We start from the raw sequence: 18,760 nt of genomic DNA, 5'->3' as shown, positions 1-18,760 counted from the left end.
TGCTCCTGCTGCTGCTACTTGCCCTGATGCTGCTGCAGCTGCTGCTGCAGCTGCTACTTGCCCTGCTGCTGCTCCTGCTGCTGCTACAGCTGCTACTTGCCCTGCTGCTGTTGCTGCTGCTGCTACAGCTGCTACTTGCCCTGCTGCTCCTGCTGCTGATGCCGCGACCTGCACGGCGGTTGCCGGGCGACGCGGGGAGGAGGGTTTGGCTTCGTGCGTTCGGCCTCGTGCGGAGGGGTCGCCGCTCCAACGGGGCGCCGCCACTCCAGAGGCGCGTTAAGTACCCACCCGCCCATGATGCAGCTAATAAGGCGGCACAGCTGCCCTCTACAACGCCAGAGTGTTTGTTTGTTGTTTTGCCACGGTTCACCATAGTTCACTCAGCCCAGGGGGGCAGCACAGGGGGGGGCAGCACAGGGGGGCAGCCCAGGGGGGGGGGGCAGTCCAGGGGGGCAGCCCAGGGGGCAGCCCAGGGGGGCAGCCCAGGGGGGCAGCCCAGGGGGGGGGCAGCCCAGGGGGGCAGCCCAGGGGGGCAGCCCAGGGGGGCAGCCCAGGGGGGCAGCCCAGGGGGCAGCACAGGGGGGCAGTCCAGGGGGGCAGTCCAGGGGGGCAGCCCAGGGGGGCAGTCCAGGGGGGCAGCCCAGGGGGGCAGCCCAGGGGGCAGTCCAGGGGGCAGCCCAGGGGGGCAGCACAGGGGGGCAGCCCAGGGGGGCAGTCCAGGGGGGCAGCCAGGACTTCACGCACAGCACGATTGGATTCACAGAACGGTCCGATCACGCTGGACGCATCGTCTCAGAGTGGCGGCGGCGTGCGCGTAACTGCGTGGCGACGAGGAGGAGGAGGTGGTGTTGTCGTAACCGTCGTTAGGAGGCTGTGGTCTATTCACTGCTGGATGAAGGGCTCGTTTCGCGCAGTGTCTGTCAACTCAGCCCGGGCAGGGGCTTCAGAATACCATTTGAATGCAACTGCTTATGAAGACGCTGTGCAAATGTTGCGGGCGTGTGCGTCACTGGGTAACAAGGAGGCGTGTATTGTCATAATCGTTATAAGCCATTGTCTATCGACTGCTGGATGAAGGGCGCTACCAACATCATGTTAGCCAGCAGCGTTATATTTCACCACGTGGGTCATTGCGGATTGCTGAATAGAGTGGCCCGGATATCACTCGCCGTTGTCAGGACTCGAACTCTGGTGCCAGGTTCTTGCGATGCCACAATCCCTCTCCTCCTGTACGTGGATCCGGCCTCGTCGCTCCGTCTCCACGGTTCTCGTTCTCGCGGGCGTGACACTCGGTTCTCGACCACCGGACCATCAGCCCCTTCGCGCGTCGCGTTTTGCCCACGTCGGCGTGTATTTTTTTTTATTTCACAGTTAATATGCAGTCTCAAATTGCCATATATTTCCCGATCCATGTGTTCCGCTCTCTGTCTCTCAGCATGAATGCAAACGTCCATCACCCATTTCTTTCAAAAAAATATTTTTTGGGGGGTTTAGTTTGTTGTCCTTGAACCTCCACACCTCCGATGAGCACAGTTGGCCACGTAACGGTGCGAAAGAAGTTCAACATACGCGCATGGAACTTTTTTTTCTTATTGTCCCATTACGCGTGTCAATGTCCATTGGGTGGCACTCGGCAAAAGCAATCTCAGAAAATAGCGAAAGCCACAAATTGCTTGAGATGCCCTCGTTTTGTGAAAAACGACCAGGGAAGAACCAATTATCAACTCGAATTCAAATCGTAATCAGCATCGAAACGCGAATATTTGTCTCGTGTCCACATCTCTCTGATTTCAATGCGTCTGTCTTATATGTACCTCGCTTATCTTTAATCTCGCTGAATGCCCGTACAGTTTCTCTATCTGCTTGGCATCTCGTTGTGATTTTATAAATTTAATGTGGGGGGGGGGGGACGTAATTTCTGCCTTGAGCCCCCAATGGACCAGCACCCCCACTGTGCGCCTGTCCGTTTGTGGGCGAGCGGCGGCGTAGCGGTTAGCGCACTGCGCTACGTACGGACCCGGCGACCCGAGTTCCATTTCCCGGCCACGACCGATAGCTGTGACACCGTGGTCGACTCAGCCTTAAATGAGTACTTGGTGCGGTGTTTTAGACATCAGCACTGGGGGAGACAAAGGCTGCCGGGCGAGGTGCTGGACACCCATCGCCACCAACCCCCCTTTGTGTGCCGTCCTGACCTTCATCGGCGATGCCACTCGCTAACAGCACTTGCCCCCAACATTCGGTTAAGGGCGCTACACGGGGCATCTTTGTCTTTGTGTGAGCGGGCACGTGTTTGCTTGCCGCCAGCGTGTCATTACAGCCAATGTTGTCATTAGAGCGGAGCGGCTCCCAATCGGGACGTGGCCGTGGGTTCATATCTGCCTGTCGGACATCAGGCTTAGTCCGGTCTCTGTCTTTGCCTGCGGTCGATAATGTTATCGCCACACGGTGGGAAAGGGATGTTGAGGTCATTCTGTAGACGGATATCGCTGAGATTCATCGCCTCGGTTTCAACTTGCGTCCAACGGTTAGCACCTTCACCGCAGGTGATGCGAAGCCATCACCTTTGGTTCCTCGCGCGACTCGAATAGCGTAAAAAAGCGTACACTCGCTGTTCCATGCACCTATATAAGGTAAAGTCACGTAGGTAAAATAAAATAAAAGAAACAATTAAATCACGACGTTTCGGAGGCAACACAAGCTTCCGTCTTCAGGTGGAATAGTCACAGTAGAAAAGCTCTAACAGATAGGTGAAAGTCCTCCCCGTAGAGGTTATTAATTCTAGATTTGAAGCTTTCGTGACTGCAAGGATTCATAATCCTTGCAGTCACGAAAGCTTCAAATCTAGAACACCTATATAAGGTTTGAGATGAAAACGTTAGATGTGGGGCGACGATTGTGCTGGTATGTAAACGAATGATATTAATCAATGAGTCAACGACACGTCCTACCCCGATCATACACCATCCCAAGCAGGAGGCTCAGTGAGAGTTTCCCCTTGAATAAATAGTGACCATTAACGATTCCTTATTTGTTTTAGTTAGAGATTATGCGGGCTCCGGAAAGTAAGACACACCCCGCATTTACACCCGGTGTCCATAAAGTTATACAAATCTGATATCACACACGCACACTACACATCTACCAGATGGTAAGACGCACGGCGGGGGCGGCGGGGGTTGGTTGGGGGGGGGATGTGTGCGTCTTATGATCGAGAGAATTGCGGTCATTTATAAGTTAAGGGGTGCAGCAGCGGTGCAGTGGATCACACACGGTGCGCCACGTGTGTGATCCACTGCAGCAGCGGTGCAGTGGTTAACACACGATGCGCCATGTGTGTGATCCACTGCAGCAGCGGTGCAGTGGTTCACACACGGTGCGCCACGTGTGTGATCCACTGCAGCAGCAGTGCAGTGGATCACACACACGGTGCACCACGTGTGTGATCCACTGCAGCAGCAGTGCAGTGGATCACACACACGGTGCACCACGTGTGTGATCCACTGCAGCAGCAGTGCAGTGGATCACACACATGGTGCGCCACGTGTGTGAACCACTTCAACAGCAGTGGTTCACACACATGGTGCGCCACGTGTGTGAACCACTGCAGCAGCGGTGCAGTGGTTCACACACACGGTGCGCCACGTGTGTGAACCACTGCAGCAGCAGTGGATCACACACGATGCGCCACGTGTGTGAACCACTTCAGCAGCAGTGGTTCACACACATGGTGCGCCACGTGTGTGAACCACTTCAGCAGCAGTGGTTCACACACACGGTGCGCCACGTGTGTGAACCACTTCAGCAGCAGTGGTTCACACACATGGTGCGCCACGTGTGTGGACCACTGCAGCAGCGGTGCAGTGGTTCACACACACGGTGCGCCACGTGTGTGAACCACTGCAGCAGCAGTGCAGTGGTTCAGTGGTTCACACATGGTGCGCCACGTGTGTGAACCCAGAGCGCATTATTCCAACGACTCGAAAATGTCCCCGGTTACAATTTTGATGCTAAACAGCCGATTATTTATGCTAACTACACTTGCAATTGCGTTTCCCATCGTATGTTCTTGTCTGATGACAGAGTGCATAAATCACCGTCTGTCTGTTGAATGTTTCTGTAACTTAATTTTTGTAATTGTGCAATTATCAGTTAAAAAAAAAATAACCTGACAGAGCCAACTTCGGTTACTAGGGATTTTTTTCATTTTATTTCATTTTACATTGATGTTTTGTGCAATTCTTGCTCACGTAACGCCGTTTTGGTTATAATTTTTGTATTTTCTCCATCATCGCACTTTTTTGTATTTTTTGCTTTTATCATTTTGGTGACTCCGGTTAAATGCAAAATTCGACTCTATCATTGTCTCTCGAGTATCTCGCCTCGTTAAACAAAATAAACCTTGAAACTTGAACCCAGCCATCAGAGTTCTATTCCTGTCCACGGCTGACATCAGCAGCCAGCGATATCTGAACCGGTCCTGGGCTCCGCCCTTCACCAACCCGAACTGACCGGCATGGTGAAGTATGGTCAACAACCCCTAAAACCAACACGGCGTGGGGCGGTTTTCATACTGCAATGTATTGACAGGGGTCTTTGAATCATTATTATTGTTATGAATGCGACTGCATTTATTCTCTCCGAAACGCGACTCACAACCTCGTCTCTCCACCAAGGAAGCCCGCACCGTGGTCAATGCCGGACATAGTTTCGCCGCAGCAGCCCACGCCGTCTGGAACGCGGCCACCACCACCACAATAATCCTCCTCGTCCACACTGCTGCTGTACTTTCAAGGCAGCTGCAGGGGTTCAATTAACGCCGACGGTTTAAGAAGAGAACGATTAAAAGTCCCCACATATTCGCGCGGCCTTTGACCGCCTACGTGCCCCAGAGGGACGGTCAATTATGTCCGTGAAATATTGCACGTGATATACATTTATTCCGTTTTATTTATCAAGGCTTTGTTAATGACTGGGGTGGTTATATTTATTTATTTAAATCGCTGTGAAGCCTTGTGTGAATGGCGCCTCATAAAATAAAAGTTTGAGTTTGTAGTAGTAGTATTATTATGATGATGAACACCAACGGCGGACATACTTATGTTGTAGTCAAAGAGACCATCACAGATGATGCCTCTGAAGTCATCATTGTAATTATCATCGAACACATCCATCTATCAGAAATGAGTGGGGATAGGTACATCCATAGCCAGGATTTATAGGTACGAAATGCAAAACAAAACCCACGTTAAGCTTCCACCTGTCAGATGACTTATTTGGAATTAAACATAGTACTCAAGAATTGGGATCACAGAGCCGGTTTTTATTATTGTTAAGACGCTGCTGCACTAAATTGTTGCGTAAGCTTGAGGTTTAACCACAGCATCAAGGTATTATTCAGGCTCGATTCCATTTATTATATTTCATACACATTCCCCTATCCCTCCCCAATCACCCCAATCATCAAATTTTGACTCATCCAAACCAATCGAAATTCCATCACTTTCTCAGGGACACAAAAGAGATGAGCAGGATTACACTGAGCATGACAACTCGGTGACTCTGAAGGTATGTATGTTGAACTTCTTTCTCACCGTACGTAACCAACCGTGATAATCGGAGGTGCGGGGGAAGGACAACAAACTAAACACAAAAAAAAAACACTTCTAAAAAAATAAGCTTTCAATCTGAATGATTTAAAAGTGCATAGCTCCAGTGGCTTCCCAATATCGCAAGGAAGAGCGTTCCAGACGGCCGCAAAAGCGCATCTGAGAGCGCCCGTTGTGCAGTGACCGCTTCAATGCTGCACATGGTCAAAGAGTGATGGTAAAAGCGCAGCCCTGAAATTGCTTGACCATCCACTGCCGGCAGCAGGACGCCCACTCGAGAGGGCTTTTAGAGAGCCCATCTCGAGGATATACCTTGCCTACTTTTCCATGCCGGTCAGACGTCTTAGAAGAGATGAATGGAAGCACCCACACTTTACCCCGTCGCAAGCGGCCTGTCGATTTGACGAGCTACGGTGTACCCATTTTTACCGCTGGGCGGATAGAGGCAGGCAGGGAGGGATCACGGTAGAAGCCTACGCAGCGTCACTCAAAATCTGCTTCGGACACCGTGGTCTCGAACTGTCACAGACTCACGTCGGTTCGCTGCTGTCGCCCGATCGGCGTGAAACTCTATCCCTTTGCACATCCGCAACATCAAATGCACTTCTGACTTGTGAGAAACATCTAAAGGCCTCTCTATATCTGTGTCTGGCACAGGGCTTTCCAGCAGCCCTGAACTTTGTCTCCGCGTCTCTGAGTTGTTGACGTGTCTGCAAAAATCTGGCGCGTTATAAATATCTTTATTATATATATAAAAAAAAAACTTGCACGATTATTTCAACTTCCAAGCCTGTGGATTGAACCAGTCCAGTGTGCCAATCATTAACCACCATGGCAGCGTATCATGAAGGGCGTTGTGTATGATCCAATCATTCATCATTCCATGCTTGTTTATGCACTTTTTCAGTTGGGTTTTCCATTTTTTAATTGACCGTGTTTGTAAGCCGTGCCATAGAGGGTAGTATGCATTGATTGAAAACAACAAGGATCGGAGAACATACACAAGTTAGTGACATAAAACTGTGAAGAAGAGGGACCATCGAATGATGATGATGGCCGATGGTCAAAAATAATGACGGAGTGGAAGCCAAGGAATGAAACGCACCCAATAGGTCCAGCCACTGAGGAGATGGAGCAACGAAAAGGGCTCACGTGCAGACCGCTAAGCGGAATCGCTCCATCGTGGAACCACGAGAGAAGACTACAGCTTGGGGAGACCTTCGTCCAGCTGTGGATTGATCATGGCCGATGATGATGATGCATTGGATGTGCCTTGGCAGATGAATTCAAATGTTGCTGATATTTGTTTCCATGTGGATCGCTAATTTTTTTGTTGGGTCATTTAAATCGTGTTCTATTGTCCGTGACGTATAAGTGCCTCGCGGGAGAATACTTGGTAGAGTGAGAGTTAAATTAGATTTTTCGGGGAAAAAAACATCTAATTGACAAAACTGAGAAAATAAAATTATGCAATCCTGAGTAAAAATTGTGGAAATATATTTGAATAAAAACAAATATTTGCAGTGTACACACAAGACCATTTATTTTGATTGGGCGGTTCCTTAAATCACCACAATATTTGTTGAATTAGGAACCCGTACAATCCCAACTCCTATAATCCCCGAGTCCTCGCGCTCTCCTTCAGTGCAATCAAACCGGTTCAGTCAATGTCATGATCCCTTTTGTGATAGGGACCCACGGTGCCATCGTAGTTACACAGGTCACATCATTTTGGTTCACTGTTTCAGGGTATGGCGTTGGTTCACGATGGTCTACACGTCAAGACCCTCAATGGAGCCGCTAACGCCTACTGCCACCCTCTTGTCTCCCAAGGTTCTCGCCCACGCAGCTCTCTGCTTCCGGTCAACTATTGCGCAAAGGTAGGTCGCTCCTTCTCATATGCTGCCCCCACTGTCTGGACCCACCCCCTCCACCCTCCCAGACATCCGTGCTGTTGTTTCCCTGCTCCTGTACGAGACCAGGCTCTAAATCTCAACCTTTCTCTTCTTCCATGCCTGTGACTGACTGCTTCTTCTGTAAAAAAACAAAGTAACATATCTAGGCCTAGTTTCGACATAATATGCGCCATCCTCGTGTGCCCGGCGTCTTGAGATACGGTTGGCTTTCGCCATCATCATCATCATCATCTGCCACGATCTATTCACTGCTGGATGATGCCTCCCCATGCCGTCGCCATCTCTCACAACAACCTGCAGTGGAACAGTCCACCGAGCCACACAGAGGCGAGGCAGATTCGTCGCTTCAACGCCTCCCCTGTGTACATCCCCACAAAGGCATTCCGTTCCGTTGCTCGGGCTGGTGCTCTGGCTGAACAAATGGCTGTGTTCTTTTGTACGAAAAACTAATTTCTTCAGATTGAAAACTCGTTTCTTCAGATTGAAAACTCCTTTTTTAAGATTGAAAACGTATTACTTCGGATTGAAAACTAATTTCTTCAGATTGACAACTAATTTCTTCAGATTGAAAACTAATTTCTTCAGATTGAAAACAAATATTTTTCGGGAAAACTCATTTCTTTAGAACTGCTTGCTGTTGTGTTTAGCATTTGTTTAGAACGTGTTTTTGTGTTTAGTTTCTTGGCCTTTCCCTCGCACCTCCGATTAGCACGGTTAGCTATGTACCGTGCGAAAGAAGTTCACATACATATAATTTTTTTGCATCTTATTTTAAAACGACCAAACTTTTCAAATTTCACCGGTGCACCCTTTGCCGCTGCTGCTGCTGAGCAGCGTTTGATTTGATGAAAAAGAGGAATAGCGTTTACCCTGTCTGGCAATAAAATAGGTGTTGAAATGTTCAAACACAAACTACTGCATATACCTTTTGCAAGGCATCATGTCTGCATGGACCACACATACTTGTGACGAAACATGCAAACAGACGTGTCAGCAAGGGTCCTGGCAATAAGGTATCCAAAATATAAACAGTGTCTCATTTGTTGATGCCTTCACGATTTTCACCCTTCTTTCCCCGACTTGTCCCCCCCCATCCATACGCCAAAAAATATTTCTTCCCCTCGTCCATATCTCTTTCTTATTATCGCCTTTCCTTTATAATCATTCTCCGCTGTTTCGCTTTTCAGCGCTGCGGAGGGGGGGGGGGGGTACTGCCTACTCTGGCCATGATTATTTACGCCGATCATCGAGACTCCCAGAGGTTGCATAACCTGATGCCTTGCTATGGTTCTCCGTTGTTGTCGTTGAACAGAGAGAGAGAGAGAAAAAGCCAATTTGGAAAATCTGCTGGACACTGCGATGAATTTGTATTCTTAGTGGGAGACCAGTATCGTGATTCATGATTTAAAATTCGTAACAAGCCTGCACCCGTTGATAATGAGTAAGCACACATCGGAATGGAACTGCACCAGTTGGTAGTTTTGTCACGTGATCTTCCGCTTAAATGTGACGTGTGCTGACAGTGTGCACTAATTTCCAGGAGGTGATGTGCGGTGTGAACGCGCAGATGATGCATGTCTCGGGAATGAGGACATTTGGGTGCCACGGTGAAGAGGAGACGTTAACTACCTCGCCTGGTACACAGGAGGCCGTGGGTTCGATCCCAACCCTGGCGCCTGCTGCTGCTGGTGTATATTTGGAGTTTGCGTCTCTCTCTCTCTCCCCGTGGTGGCATGGATTTTTCTCCGGGTCCTCCGGTTTTCACGTCCATATTTAGAAAAAAGCGTTTAGAGCATTTGGCTGGTGTACATTTCCACATTGATAAGCCACTTCGTTGTGCTATCATTTGTGGCCAGGTCGTTTCTGGAAAAAGAGCTCTATATAGCTGTGAGTAGTAATAAATTGTCCAAACTGTCTTGCGTGGGAAGAAAATGACATCCACTAAGCATGGAAAGTGGATTCGGGGGAAAATGCTGACATGTTGAGCACATCCATAATAGAGGCTTTTTTGCGATTAGATTGCGTAAATAGATGAATGTGTCGTTAAAACCAGCCACCACCCGACACAGCCAACTAGTAAGGGTTGTCAAGTAAACAGGACGTGCCAATTCGTCACTAGTACAGCACACCGGTGTGTTGGATAGCAAAGCCACAACATTTACAATCTGAGCACGACGTTTCGCCAGTAATTACAACTAGCTTCATCAGGCAGCAGCCAGATATGTTGAGCACAAGTTAGCAACACACATTTTTGTTTTTGTACAGACAGCTGGGTGAAGTCTCTCCCCATGCCGCGTGTGTCACGGAGGTGAACTTCACTGCACTGGTCAAGTGCGGGCTGGTCAAGTAGGTGGGGAGGGGGGAGGGCAGGGCCCAGGACCAGTTCAGACTTCACTCGCCACTGACGGGTTAGTCCTTGGCCAGGAATCCAAGTCCGTGCAACGGGGCTCGGAAGCGCAGTGCGCCGACGGCTGTGCTACCGCTCCCCCCGAGTGAGCCACCTGGAGCCTTGCTGTTGCGATCAGGTGTGTGTTTCTGAAGGTGCAAACAGCACGTGCACCTCATTGTTTACAATCGTGGTGTATCCAGCCTCAAACGAGCGAGTATGTCCACGGCAATAAGCACTGCTTGGGTTGACCCCACCCACCCGCCCTCCCCCCCCCCCCCCCGCTTGTAGTATGACCTTTGCAACCTCACAACTGTCACTCATGCACTCTAAACCACGGGGTCATCCGACCAGACACCTCCAAAACAATCTCGGCACCGGGAAGGCTTCCTTCTGGCAAATGAGGCCCCCCGTATTGTCAGTCACGGCTCGGCTCAGGCTTGGCTCCGCCACCGAAAATGTTCTTTGAAAGGTGAAGCGAAGAACGAAACGGGAGGCGGATTCCTCCACAAATCTGGCTGTCGCCTCACGATGCTGATTGTAATTACTGGCGAAACGTCAGTGAAGGCAAATTTAAAGAAGTGAGTTTTCAGGACAGACTTAAATAGCCCCTAAACAACTCCGATTGCCTTATTGCCAATAGCGCAGCCTCCTGTCGTCTGGGAGCTGCACCGGCAAAGGGACTCATCAAACCGGAAGCACAGCCATGATCTCAGAGTAATAATAGGGGTTTTCCCCCTTTTTATGGCAACAGAACTGAAACCTTTTTACAAGGATTCATGACTGCATTAACCACAATACCTGCAGTCAAAATGCAAACAAAACACATACTATGATAATATATGCATTGTCCTTGAAACTGATTGGTCCACACCAAGGGACGGCTTTCTTGGTGTGTACCAATCAGTTTCAAGGACAATGCATATATTATCATAGTATCTGTGTCTTTTGTAGACCTGGGCAGGACGCGTCGCTCGAAAGGGGGTGACGGCCGCTGGTCGAGACTCATGAAGGAGTGGCAGCCAAAGGACGGAACGCACCGGGAAGGATGTCTCAATGTTCGGCTCGCGTGCAGGAGTATCGTCGCGGCATGGAATCGGGAGGAGGGGGGGGAGGCCTTCATCCAGCAGTGGATAGATCCTGGCTGCTGATGATGATCTCGTATGAGCAATTCATTTTCAGAGTGAACTACACACATTTTAGTTGAAGGCTTCATTTGGGTTGCTAGGGACTTTAATTGCCTACATGATATTGACACAGTGCTTAAATAATAGTAATAACGATGATGTATTTCATTGTGGCAGCGTATGATAACATTATTTTGGTTGGTTTATACTTAGACGGGTAGAGGACATTGTGAACAGACAAATGTTCTACTTGTGTTGTGTTTTTTTTTCCATCATGCAGCACATTTTGTCCCAAGTTAATATTGTGCGAGTGCAATGGACTCGCACAATGTAACCGAATTAGCAGAAGCGCGTGTTGCTAAAATGTTGTCGAACCCGAGTAACCTATGTTCACTTTGCAGCCACGGGCACGGCAGCAGCACGTTAGCTCGGTTTGCCTTGTGGGTCAGTCAGTGATGTCACGATGGACCAATTAGCAGCCAAGCAAGCCGTGTGAAGCCATCTCACTCGGGCGCATTGCTGCGTTGCTTATTGTTATCGAATCCAATAATTGTTTGCCGGCGGTGCTGCTGCTGTTGCTGCTGCTGGACTGGCAGTTGAGCAAAAGCAAAGAAACACGATAAAAACTCAACACTTTCGTCAATAACACTGTGGCATTCAAATGGGAATATATATATATATAAATAGGTGACATTGCACTTTTGAGTTGTTTTATTTTTTATTTTCAAATTCAGTTTTCCTAAAGCATTGCCTCCTTGCTTGTCTTGATAGCGGTCGACTTTCAGTAACTGCCCGTACTCTACACCCACGTGTTTAGCAGTTATGTCCCTCTGACAGACATTGCAGTTGATATATCATGGCTGCTGCTGCTGCTGTTGTTGCTGATGACGACGACAACGACGATGATGATGATGAAGTCATTGAAAGGAACTTCACAAATGTTCTGACTGTGCGGAGCATCAATTGCTAGCTGAAGGTCAAGGTCAAAAGACCATCACGGAAAATGATGTCGATTCCAAAACGGCGTGCCACGGCTTCATTCCTTCTTACCAGGTTTAAATTGGCAGCGATTATAAGCAACGTTGATCGTACGATAATGCACATTACAAGCATAATTTAATTAACGCCATGTTCTTAATATTTGTATGTATATATATTAAAAAAAAAACGGCTTCCTTTCGACAATGCTCGGTCAATGCATTCAGTACGACGTCACTCGCTCCGGAACATAAAATCCCGGCAGGAAATCACTGGGCAGCTTTAGTGACTTTTAAATCCCAGTGGGGATCGTGTTAAACACTTAACGGTGCACGCATGTCATTCGTGCACGTGCCTTTATTCTAATATACTCCATATGTGTCGCTCTGTGCATGTGTGAAACATGCCCGTGGAGTGTGTGTGTGTGGCTAATGGAAGCAGAGAGCATGGCGAAGAGGATAACCCCTTACGGAGACGGGGCAACAAGATCAGTTGGCGTGCGTGAGCGGGATGGATGTTTTCATCGCAGGACCATGAGGATTGTCGACGGCAAAGGGGAGCAGGCATTCATTCAGCGGTGGATAGACCAGGGATAATGATGATTGGAGATGTATTTTATCAAATACCACTGTGTTTTCAAATACATATCTCATAGAGATGCTTTCCCACCTGATGACGGACGCTTGTGTTGCGCCCGAAACGTCGTTGAATTATTTTATTTTATACCAACGTGACTTTACCGAAAGAACCAAAGAGTATGGATTCCTGCAGTCACGAAAGCTTCAAATCAAGATTCAAGTCAATATTATCCCAAATCGATGAAAACCCTAAATTGAGAAGGGAGAAGAAAAACGTGTGTTCAGGATGAAACAATATTAAATGTCACACGCCAAAAATGTATATTTTTACACTCAATCAGGTTGATTTTCAAAGCTGAGACAATAGGCTGAGCTGTGACGCAGTGGTTCGCACACTGCACAATCAACCTGGCCACTTGGAGTTCAATTCCCGGCCAAGGCTAACATCCGTGGGGCGAGCGATGATCCCACGTGGTTCCTGGACTCCCTGTTCTCTTAACCAAGCCGCGCTGGCCAAGCGTGGTGAAACAGGATTTAAGCAACTCTCACGAACGACACGGCATGACGTTGTTTGACCATACTTCACCACCAAAAATTGCGTGTGGAGAGGCCGTTATTCAGCAGTGGATTGGCATGGGGCTTCAAATTATACATCAATGATCAGTTTATTATGTATACATCAATTATGTTCATAATGTGGTTTCTCACCCAAGACTTCTCCCCAGCATCTCTTACAAGTGGAACCTGCTTAATAATAAATGAACGCATTTACTTACATGAATCGGTGCCATATTTAGAAAATGTAAAAAAAAACATGTTTTTAATGTGTGTCTACGCTCGTGTCCGGTTTTAATTCGGCCTTAACCGTGCCTCTAACACTTTATACGTAAGGTCGCCACCTGTTCAGGATTTACCTGGGACAGTCTGGGAATTGGAATCTGTGTTCGGGTGGCAGAAATTGATTCGCACTGAGATCTGGTCCGGGTTTTGTTGAACTAATATCACAGCATACTGCACAACTTTTTTTCAGACCCTGGCTGACTGAGAAATATGTGCGGGTTCGCTCTATGGAAAAGGTGGCAATCGTATGCATGTATGACAAATACGAATAGGTTTTACCCCTTAGATGTAACCATATTTACACTGCGTGCATAACCGGTGGGAGGCTTGACCCACTCTCCGTCGGCTTTAGCGTCTCACGCTCCACGGGAAGCGAATTACTCGGTTCACTGACAACGGGGATTTATTTAAGTGATAAGCACGAAAACTAAGGCAACGTAAAACTTTAGGCTGACCCTGCCATTTAAGTATAAAACAAAAAAACACAATAAGCCTTCAGAATATTCAGAGATTTACTTGTCTTGAACCAACGCTGCTGACGTGATGGCCTCCCAGAAGGCCGTGCAGCTGATGGGATGCGTAAGAAATGATTTTCTTATTTATTAACAAAGACGCGAAAGTTGATTCGGGGTCGACGTTTGGCGGACACAAAGTCGTAACATGTCGCGTGTCAGATGTTTATTCTGCACTTATAAAAGCACAGAACGTATGTGCGTTCCAAAGTTCAGCTTCTTGCGCTGGAACATCACGACAGTTTAAACTCACCCGGTTCACTGAGTCACGCCAACATGAATTAGCTACAAATTTAGGGCCCGTAACCCAAGATGAACCCAGTATGCGCCCAATCGCGTCACTATTCGGAAGCTAAGCAGGGCTCAGCCTGGATAAGTGCCTGGATGGGCGACCACCCCTCCAGTAAACGCGCCTTTATCGGTTGCTGCTGATGCTGGGCTACGTTATCAGCAAAGGGCAGTGCAGCAAAACCATTGTATTGCACTCATGCTCCCAACGTCTATGCTCCCCGCTTTCAACCCGCACTACTTTTACTGACCACCGTGGAGAAGATGACCACGTGAACCCCAACCCGCCGTGACCGATACCTCTTTGGGTAACTGTCTTTGTCCGGCCGTGTCTTTGTCCGGCAGTGTCTTTGTCTGGCCGTGTCTTTGTCCGGTCGTGTCTTTGTATGGCCGTGTCTTTGTCCGGCAGTGTCTTTGTCTGGCCGTGTCTTTGTCTGGCCGTGTTTTTGTCCGGCCGTGTCTTTGTCTGGCCGTGTCTTTGTCCGGCCGTGTCTTTGTCTGGCCGTGTTTTTGTCCGGCCGTGTTTTTGTCCGGCCGTGTCTTTGTCTGGCCGTGTCTTTGTCTGGCCGTGTCTTTGTCCGGCCGTGTCTTTGTCTGGCCGTGTCTTTGTCTGGCCGTGTCTTTGTCCGGCCGTGTCTTTGTCCGGCCGTGTCTTTGTCTGGCCGTGTCTTTGTCCGGCCGTGTCTTTGTCCGGCCGTGTCTTTGTACGGCAGTGTCTTTGTCTGGCCGTGTCTTTGTCTGGCCGTGTCTTTGTCTGGCCGTGTCTTTGTCTGGCCGTGTCTTTGTCTGGCCGTGTCTTTGTCCGGCCGTGTCTTTGTCTGGCCGTGTCTTTGTCCGGCCGTGTCTTTGTCTGGCCGTGTCTTTTTCTCGTTTCCCCCTCGCCCAGTGCCCACGGGTGGTCTCACGCCTCCACGAGGCAATCTCACGGCACGCGCTGGCCAGCAGCCAAACCCTAACTCCGTGGTTCCTTCACCTTGACTGCAGCCTTACTTGCAGCCCCTTTGTTTCTCAATAGTCACACATGAATAATGTGTAACTAATAGAACCAAAGAGTATGAATAATGTTCTTACATACATGGGTTTTATGAAACAAAGTATTTGTGACTACCTGCCCGTGCTTAGTTTGTGTGTGTCGATCATTTACCTTCTAAACAAAATAATAATCTGGCCACCCCCCAGGTCAAGAATCACCGCTCTAGCGTCTGACTCCTGACACTGACGGAGGAAATCGAACGCAAGGCTTACACGTGCACACAGCAGGACGTTGTCCAGATGCACGCTTGGAATTACGCGCGGATCAGGGAGAGACCAAACTCAAATCGGAGACATCCACATTTGGCGATCGTGACGCCTAACTGGGCTTTTTGTCTCCTCAATATGTTTCTGGAAGATCCCCGCTACGCTTGCTTGGAACCTGAATTATTGTCGTAAGGCGCTACCACTCGGACACAATGTACACGTATCCATAATAATCCTGTTGCTAGTATTGTGTCATATCTTCCTATTTAAGGTTTATCCAAAGTACGTGGCCAAAAATAGGACGAGATGGATGCGGCGTTGCAACCCTAACCATGCCGTGCCGCTCGTCCCGAACCGTCGGGCGCTGCAAACCGAATCGCCGCAAGACACCGCCGCGTGTAACATGGAGCGCAGCTCACCGATGGTGGACACCACGGTGCCTACAAAGTAGAAGGCTCCCGAAAAATCCCAGCGGGGCTTCAGCTCGTCGGCACCGACCGCGGCTTGCAGGCTGGCCGCCTCGTAGTCCCGGAGCAGCTCTTCCATGGCAACTGTGCTCACGCCGTGAGTCCTGGTGAAGTTGCTCAGCCTGCTGCACCAGCGTCGTCGAGCCTCCTCCTCGGCGGGTCGCTCCAGAGCCGAGAAGACCGCGGCTCCGAAGAGCATGTAGCACACGATGAGCAGCGCAAGGAGAGCGAAGCGTGCGTTGTCTTCACACACGGGGCTCCCACCACCACCTCCAGCGCAATCGCCTCCTCCACCACCTCCTCCTCCTCCGCCGCCGTGGGCGGGCATGTTACGTTGGACCCCGGCGAGCAGGCAACGTTCATGAGGATGAGGAGTCGGCAGGCTCGCTCACTATTGCTATCTCGCGGGTGCTCTCTCGCTCTCCCCCCGCGGGACACCTCTCCCAGCACGGTTGAGAGAGTGTGTATTATTAAGGGGGAGGCGCGCGAATGATACTGTCGAGCGACAACAGAGACTGGCAGTGAGACAGACAGGCAGAGAGGCTGCGCGCCCCCTCTCCACCCCCCCCCCCGACACACACTATTGTGGAAGTGCCCTGGGTGTAGTGCCGACAGACGATGCAGCCCTTCCCCCTCCCCACCCCACCGATGCAACAGGCGAGTACCGTACTGCGCGTGTGCCGTCGCCGCCACCGCCGCCGCCGCCGCTGCTGCTGCTGCTGTTGAAGCACGATGTCTACCCGTCGCCTTCAATCTCCACGGCCGCGGGTCTCTTTACAGGGAGCGCGCTGCGAGCCTCCATGATCCGGGGCGGCCGCGCTTGCTGCGATCTCTGAGTGTGGCCGGCCGTGGGCTGCGCTCATCGCACGCGGTGGGAGCCGAGGCGCTGTCCACTGCCGCGGTGGTGCTGAAAGTTGCTGCGCCTGTCAATCCACCACTCCCACCACTCCTCCTTCTCCCGCCCCATCACCACCACCACCACCGCCGCCGCCGCTCCAGACCACCACAGCCTTAGGGACGCCATCACCCCCCATCACTGACACGACCCCCACCACTACCAGGAGCAGCAGCAGCAGCTTATTTCGGCGGTGCCCACATATCTGACCTCACACGCGCTGTTTTGCTCGCGTGGTGCGGAGCTGCCGAATAGTCATGCTGTACTTATTTACTTACGTAGCAGGGGTTGGAATTAGCCTTTGCAAATGATGCTGGGGCTGGTCCTTCGCTATTCTCGAACCTGTACACAGACACCTAAGCACATACCCCTAACTTTAAAAAATGTACCCGACCCCACCAATGCAAAGTCTACCCCTGATCTTTACACCGACCGAACAGAGCGCCGTCCCCATTCCGCGATGTTAACGCGCAGCGACGTTCTTTTTCGAATGCTTTTGTCTATTAAGCAGTTTGAAGCAACTGAACGCACCGTTTACTGCTCGAAGGAGCTTTGATTGACCGCGAGGAGGTAACGCGGGTTCGTGAATGAGTGCAATCACACTGCCGCACGTGCGCCGTCACGTTCGGCCGTGGAATGGGTTAACTCGTGGATAGCGAATGAATAGCCTCCGTGTGTGTGCACGGCGCGCGATCACGCGAAGACAAAGGCCTCCCGTATAGCCTGTAACAGACTGTTGGGGCAAGTGCTGTTAGCGAACACCTATGAAGGCCAGAACGGCACACGAGGGGGTGGGTGGCCAGCACCACGCCCAGCCGCCTTTGTCTCCCCTGTCTTTATAGCCCCAATAGTCTGTTAAAGGCTATACGGCGTATCTCTGTCTTTGTGCGCGTCCACACACATGCACGCGCAGAAGTGAAACGTAATTTTAACATGCATCTGCAGTTTAGGGGCTGACAAGACATTGCATGGCTCGGTGGCCATCCATGCCTCTCCTGCGTGTTATCCAGTTACGTTGAATAAAATCTAAAACCCCTACCAAACTGACGGACTCCATCTCCATCGCTGCCATTTATTGAAGCCTATTATTGCCAATTTACGTCTTATTTGTGATAATCAAGGGCGTGTTAAAATATACTTGGAGTCCTTGGAGGAGTATAAAGTAATTCAATCTCCACATCAAGCAATGGCTCTTCACAATTCACTCTAATTTCTTTGGCTTTGTGTGCACGTACCTAAAGGGTTCATTGCATCGCTGATGAACCACCAAAGGCACGACTGATGTTCCCTAATCACATGCATTCACATTGCCGCCTGTCCTGTACATCAGCTGTTATTTGGCCAATGAACGCATCCTTAAATCCATACAAAACTTAGCCATAATTGATATTTGTTTTCAGGAAAAAAAATCGGTTGACGATTTATCCAATTAAAATTGCAATTTAAAACAACTCTTACCGTACGATTGCCAATGTTTTTTGGAAGGTCACTGTATACCGCGGGTGCATCAATGAAATGTCTGACATCATTGGTTGAGACTATGACAACCCACGCTCTCTGCATCAGAACAATTACGCTGACAATTGAATTTCATTTTGTATACATATTGCCAAAGCTGGATGGGTTTCAGAAGGCATTGTGTACTACGAACAAGGGACATGTGAGGAATCATTTGTAAGGTTAAGGGTGCACACGGTGCTGTGCATGACTGCACGCTGCTGTTGTTCATTAAATTCAGCATTCATTTTTCGTGGCTTTCGATACAGTGGTCATGAGCATTTAAAAACAAACAGAATCTCTAATTGTGGTCCAGGAATTAGCACTTGATAGCAATTGGCAAATGTGAATGTAATGCGTTGGTAACATCGCTTGCACGCTGCAGATACCTTGTTCACGGCTATAATCCTGCGCTGTTGAGGCCAGGG

At 49.6% G+C, this 18,760-nt stretch overlaps 1 protein-coding gene across 1 annotated transcript in view; it reads right to left on the bottom strand.

Annotated features, from left to right (window-relative positions):
- LOC116948351 (potassium channel subfamily K member 13-like) overlaps positions 1-16,568 on the bottom strand; it is a 28,336-nt gene extending 11,768 nt beyond the window's left edge. Inside the window, exon 1 of the mRNA XM_032964953.2 lies at positions 15,893-16,568. Coding sequence (XP_032820844.2) covers positions 15,893-16,268 — 376 coding nt within the window. The 5' untranslated portion in view covers positions 16,269-16,568. The remainder of the gene's footprint in view (positions 1-15,892) is intronic.
- Between the last annotated feature and the right edge of the window lie 2,192 nt (positions 16,569-18,760).

Source organism: Petromyzon marinus, chromosome 33 (assembly GCF_048934315.1).
Source record: "Petromyzon marinus isolate PM22_M1 ecotype Great Lakes invasive population chromosome 33, UKy_Petmar_22M1.pri1.0, whole genome shotgun sequence".
NCBI lineage: Eukaryota > Metazoa > Chordata > Hyperoartia > Petromyzontiformes > Petromyzontidae > Petromyzon > Petromyzon marinus.
This window is presented reverse-complemented; position numbering and strand designations above follow the sequence as displayed.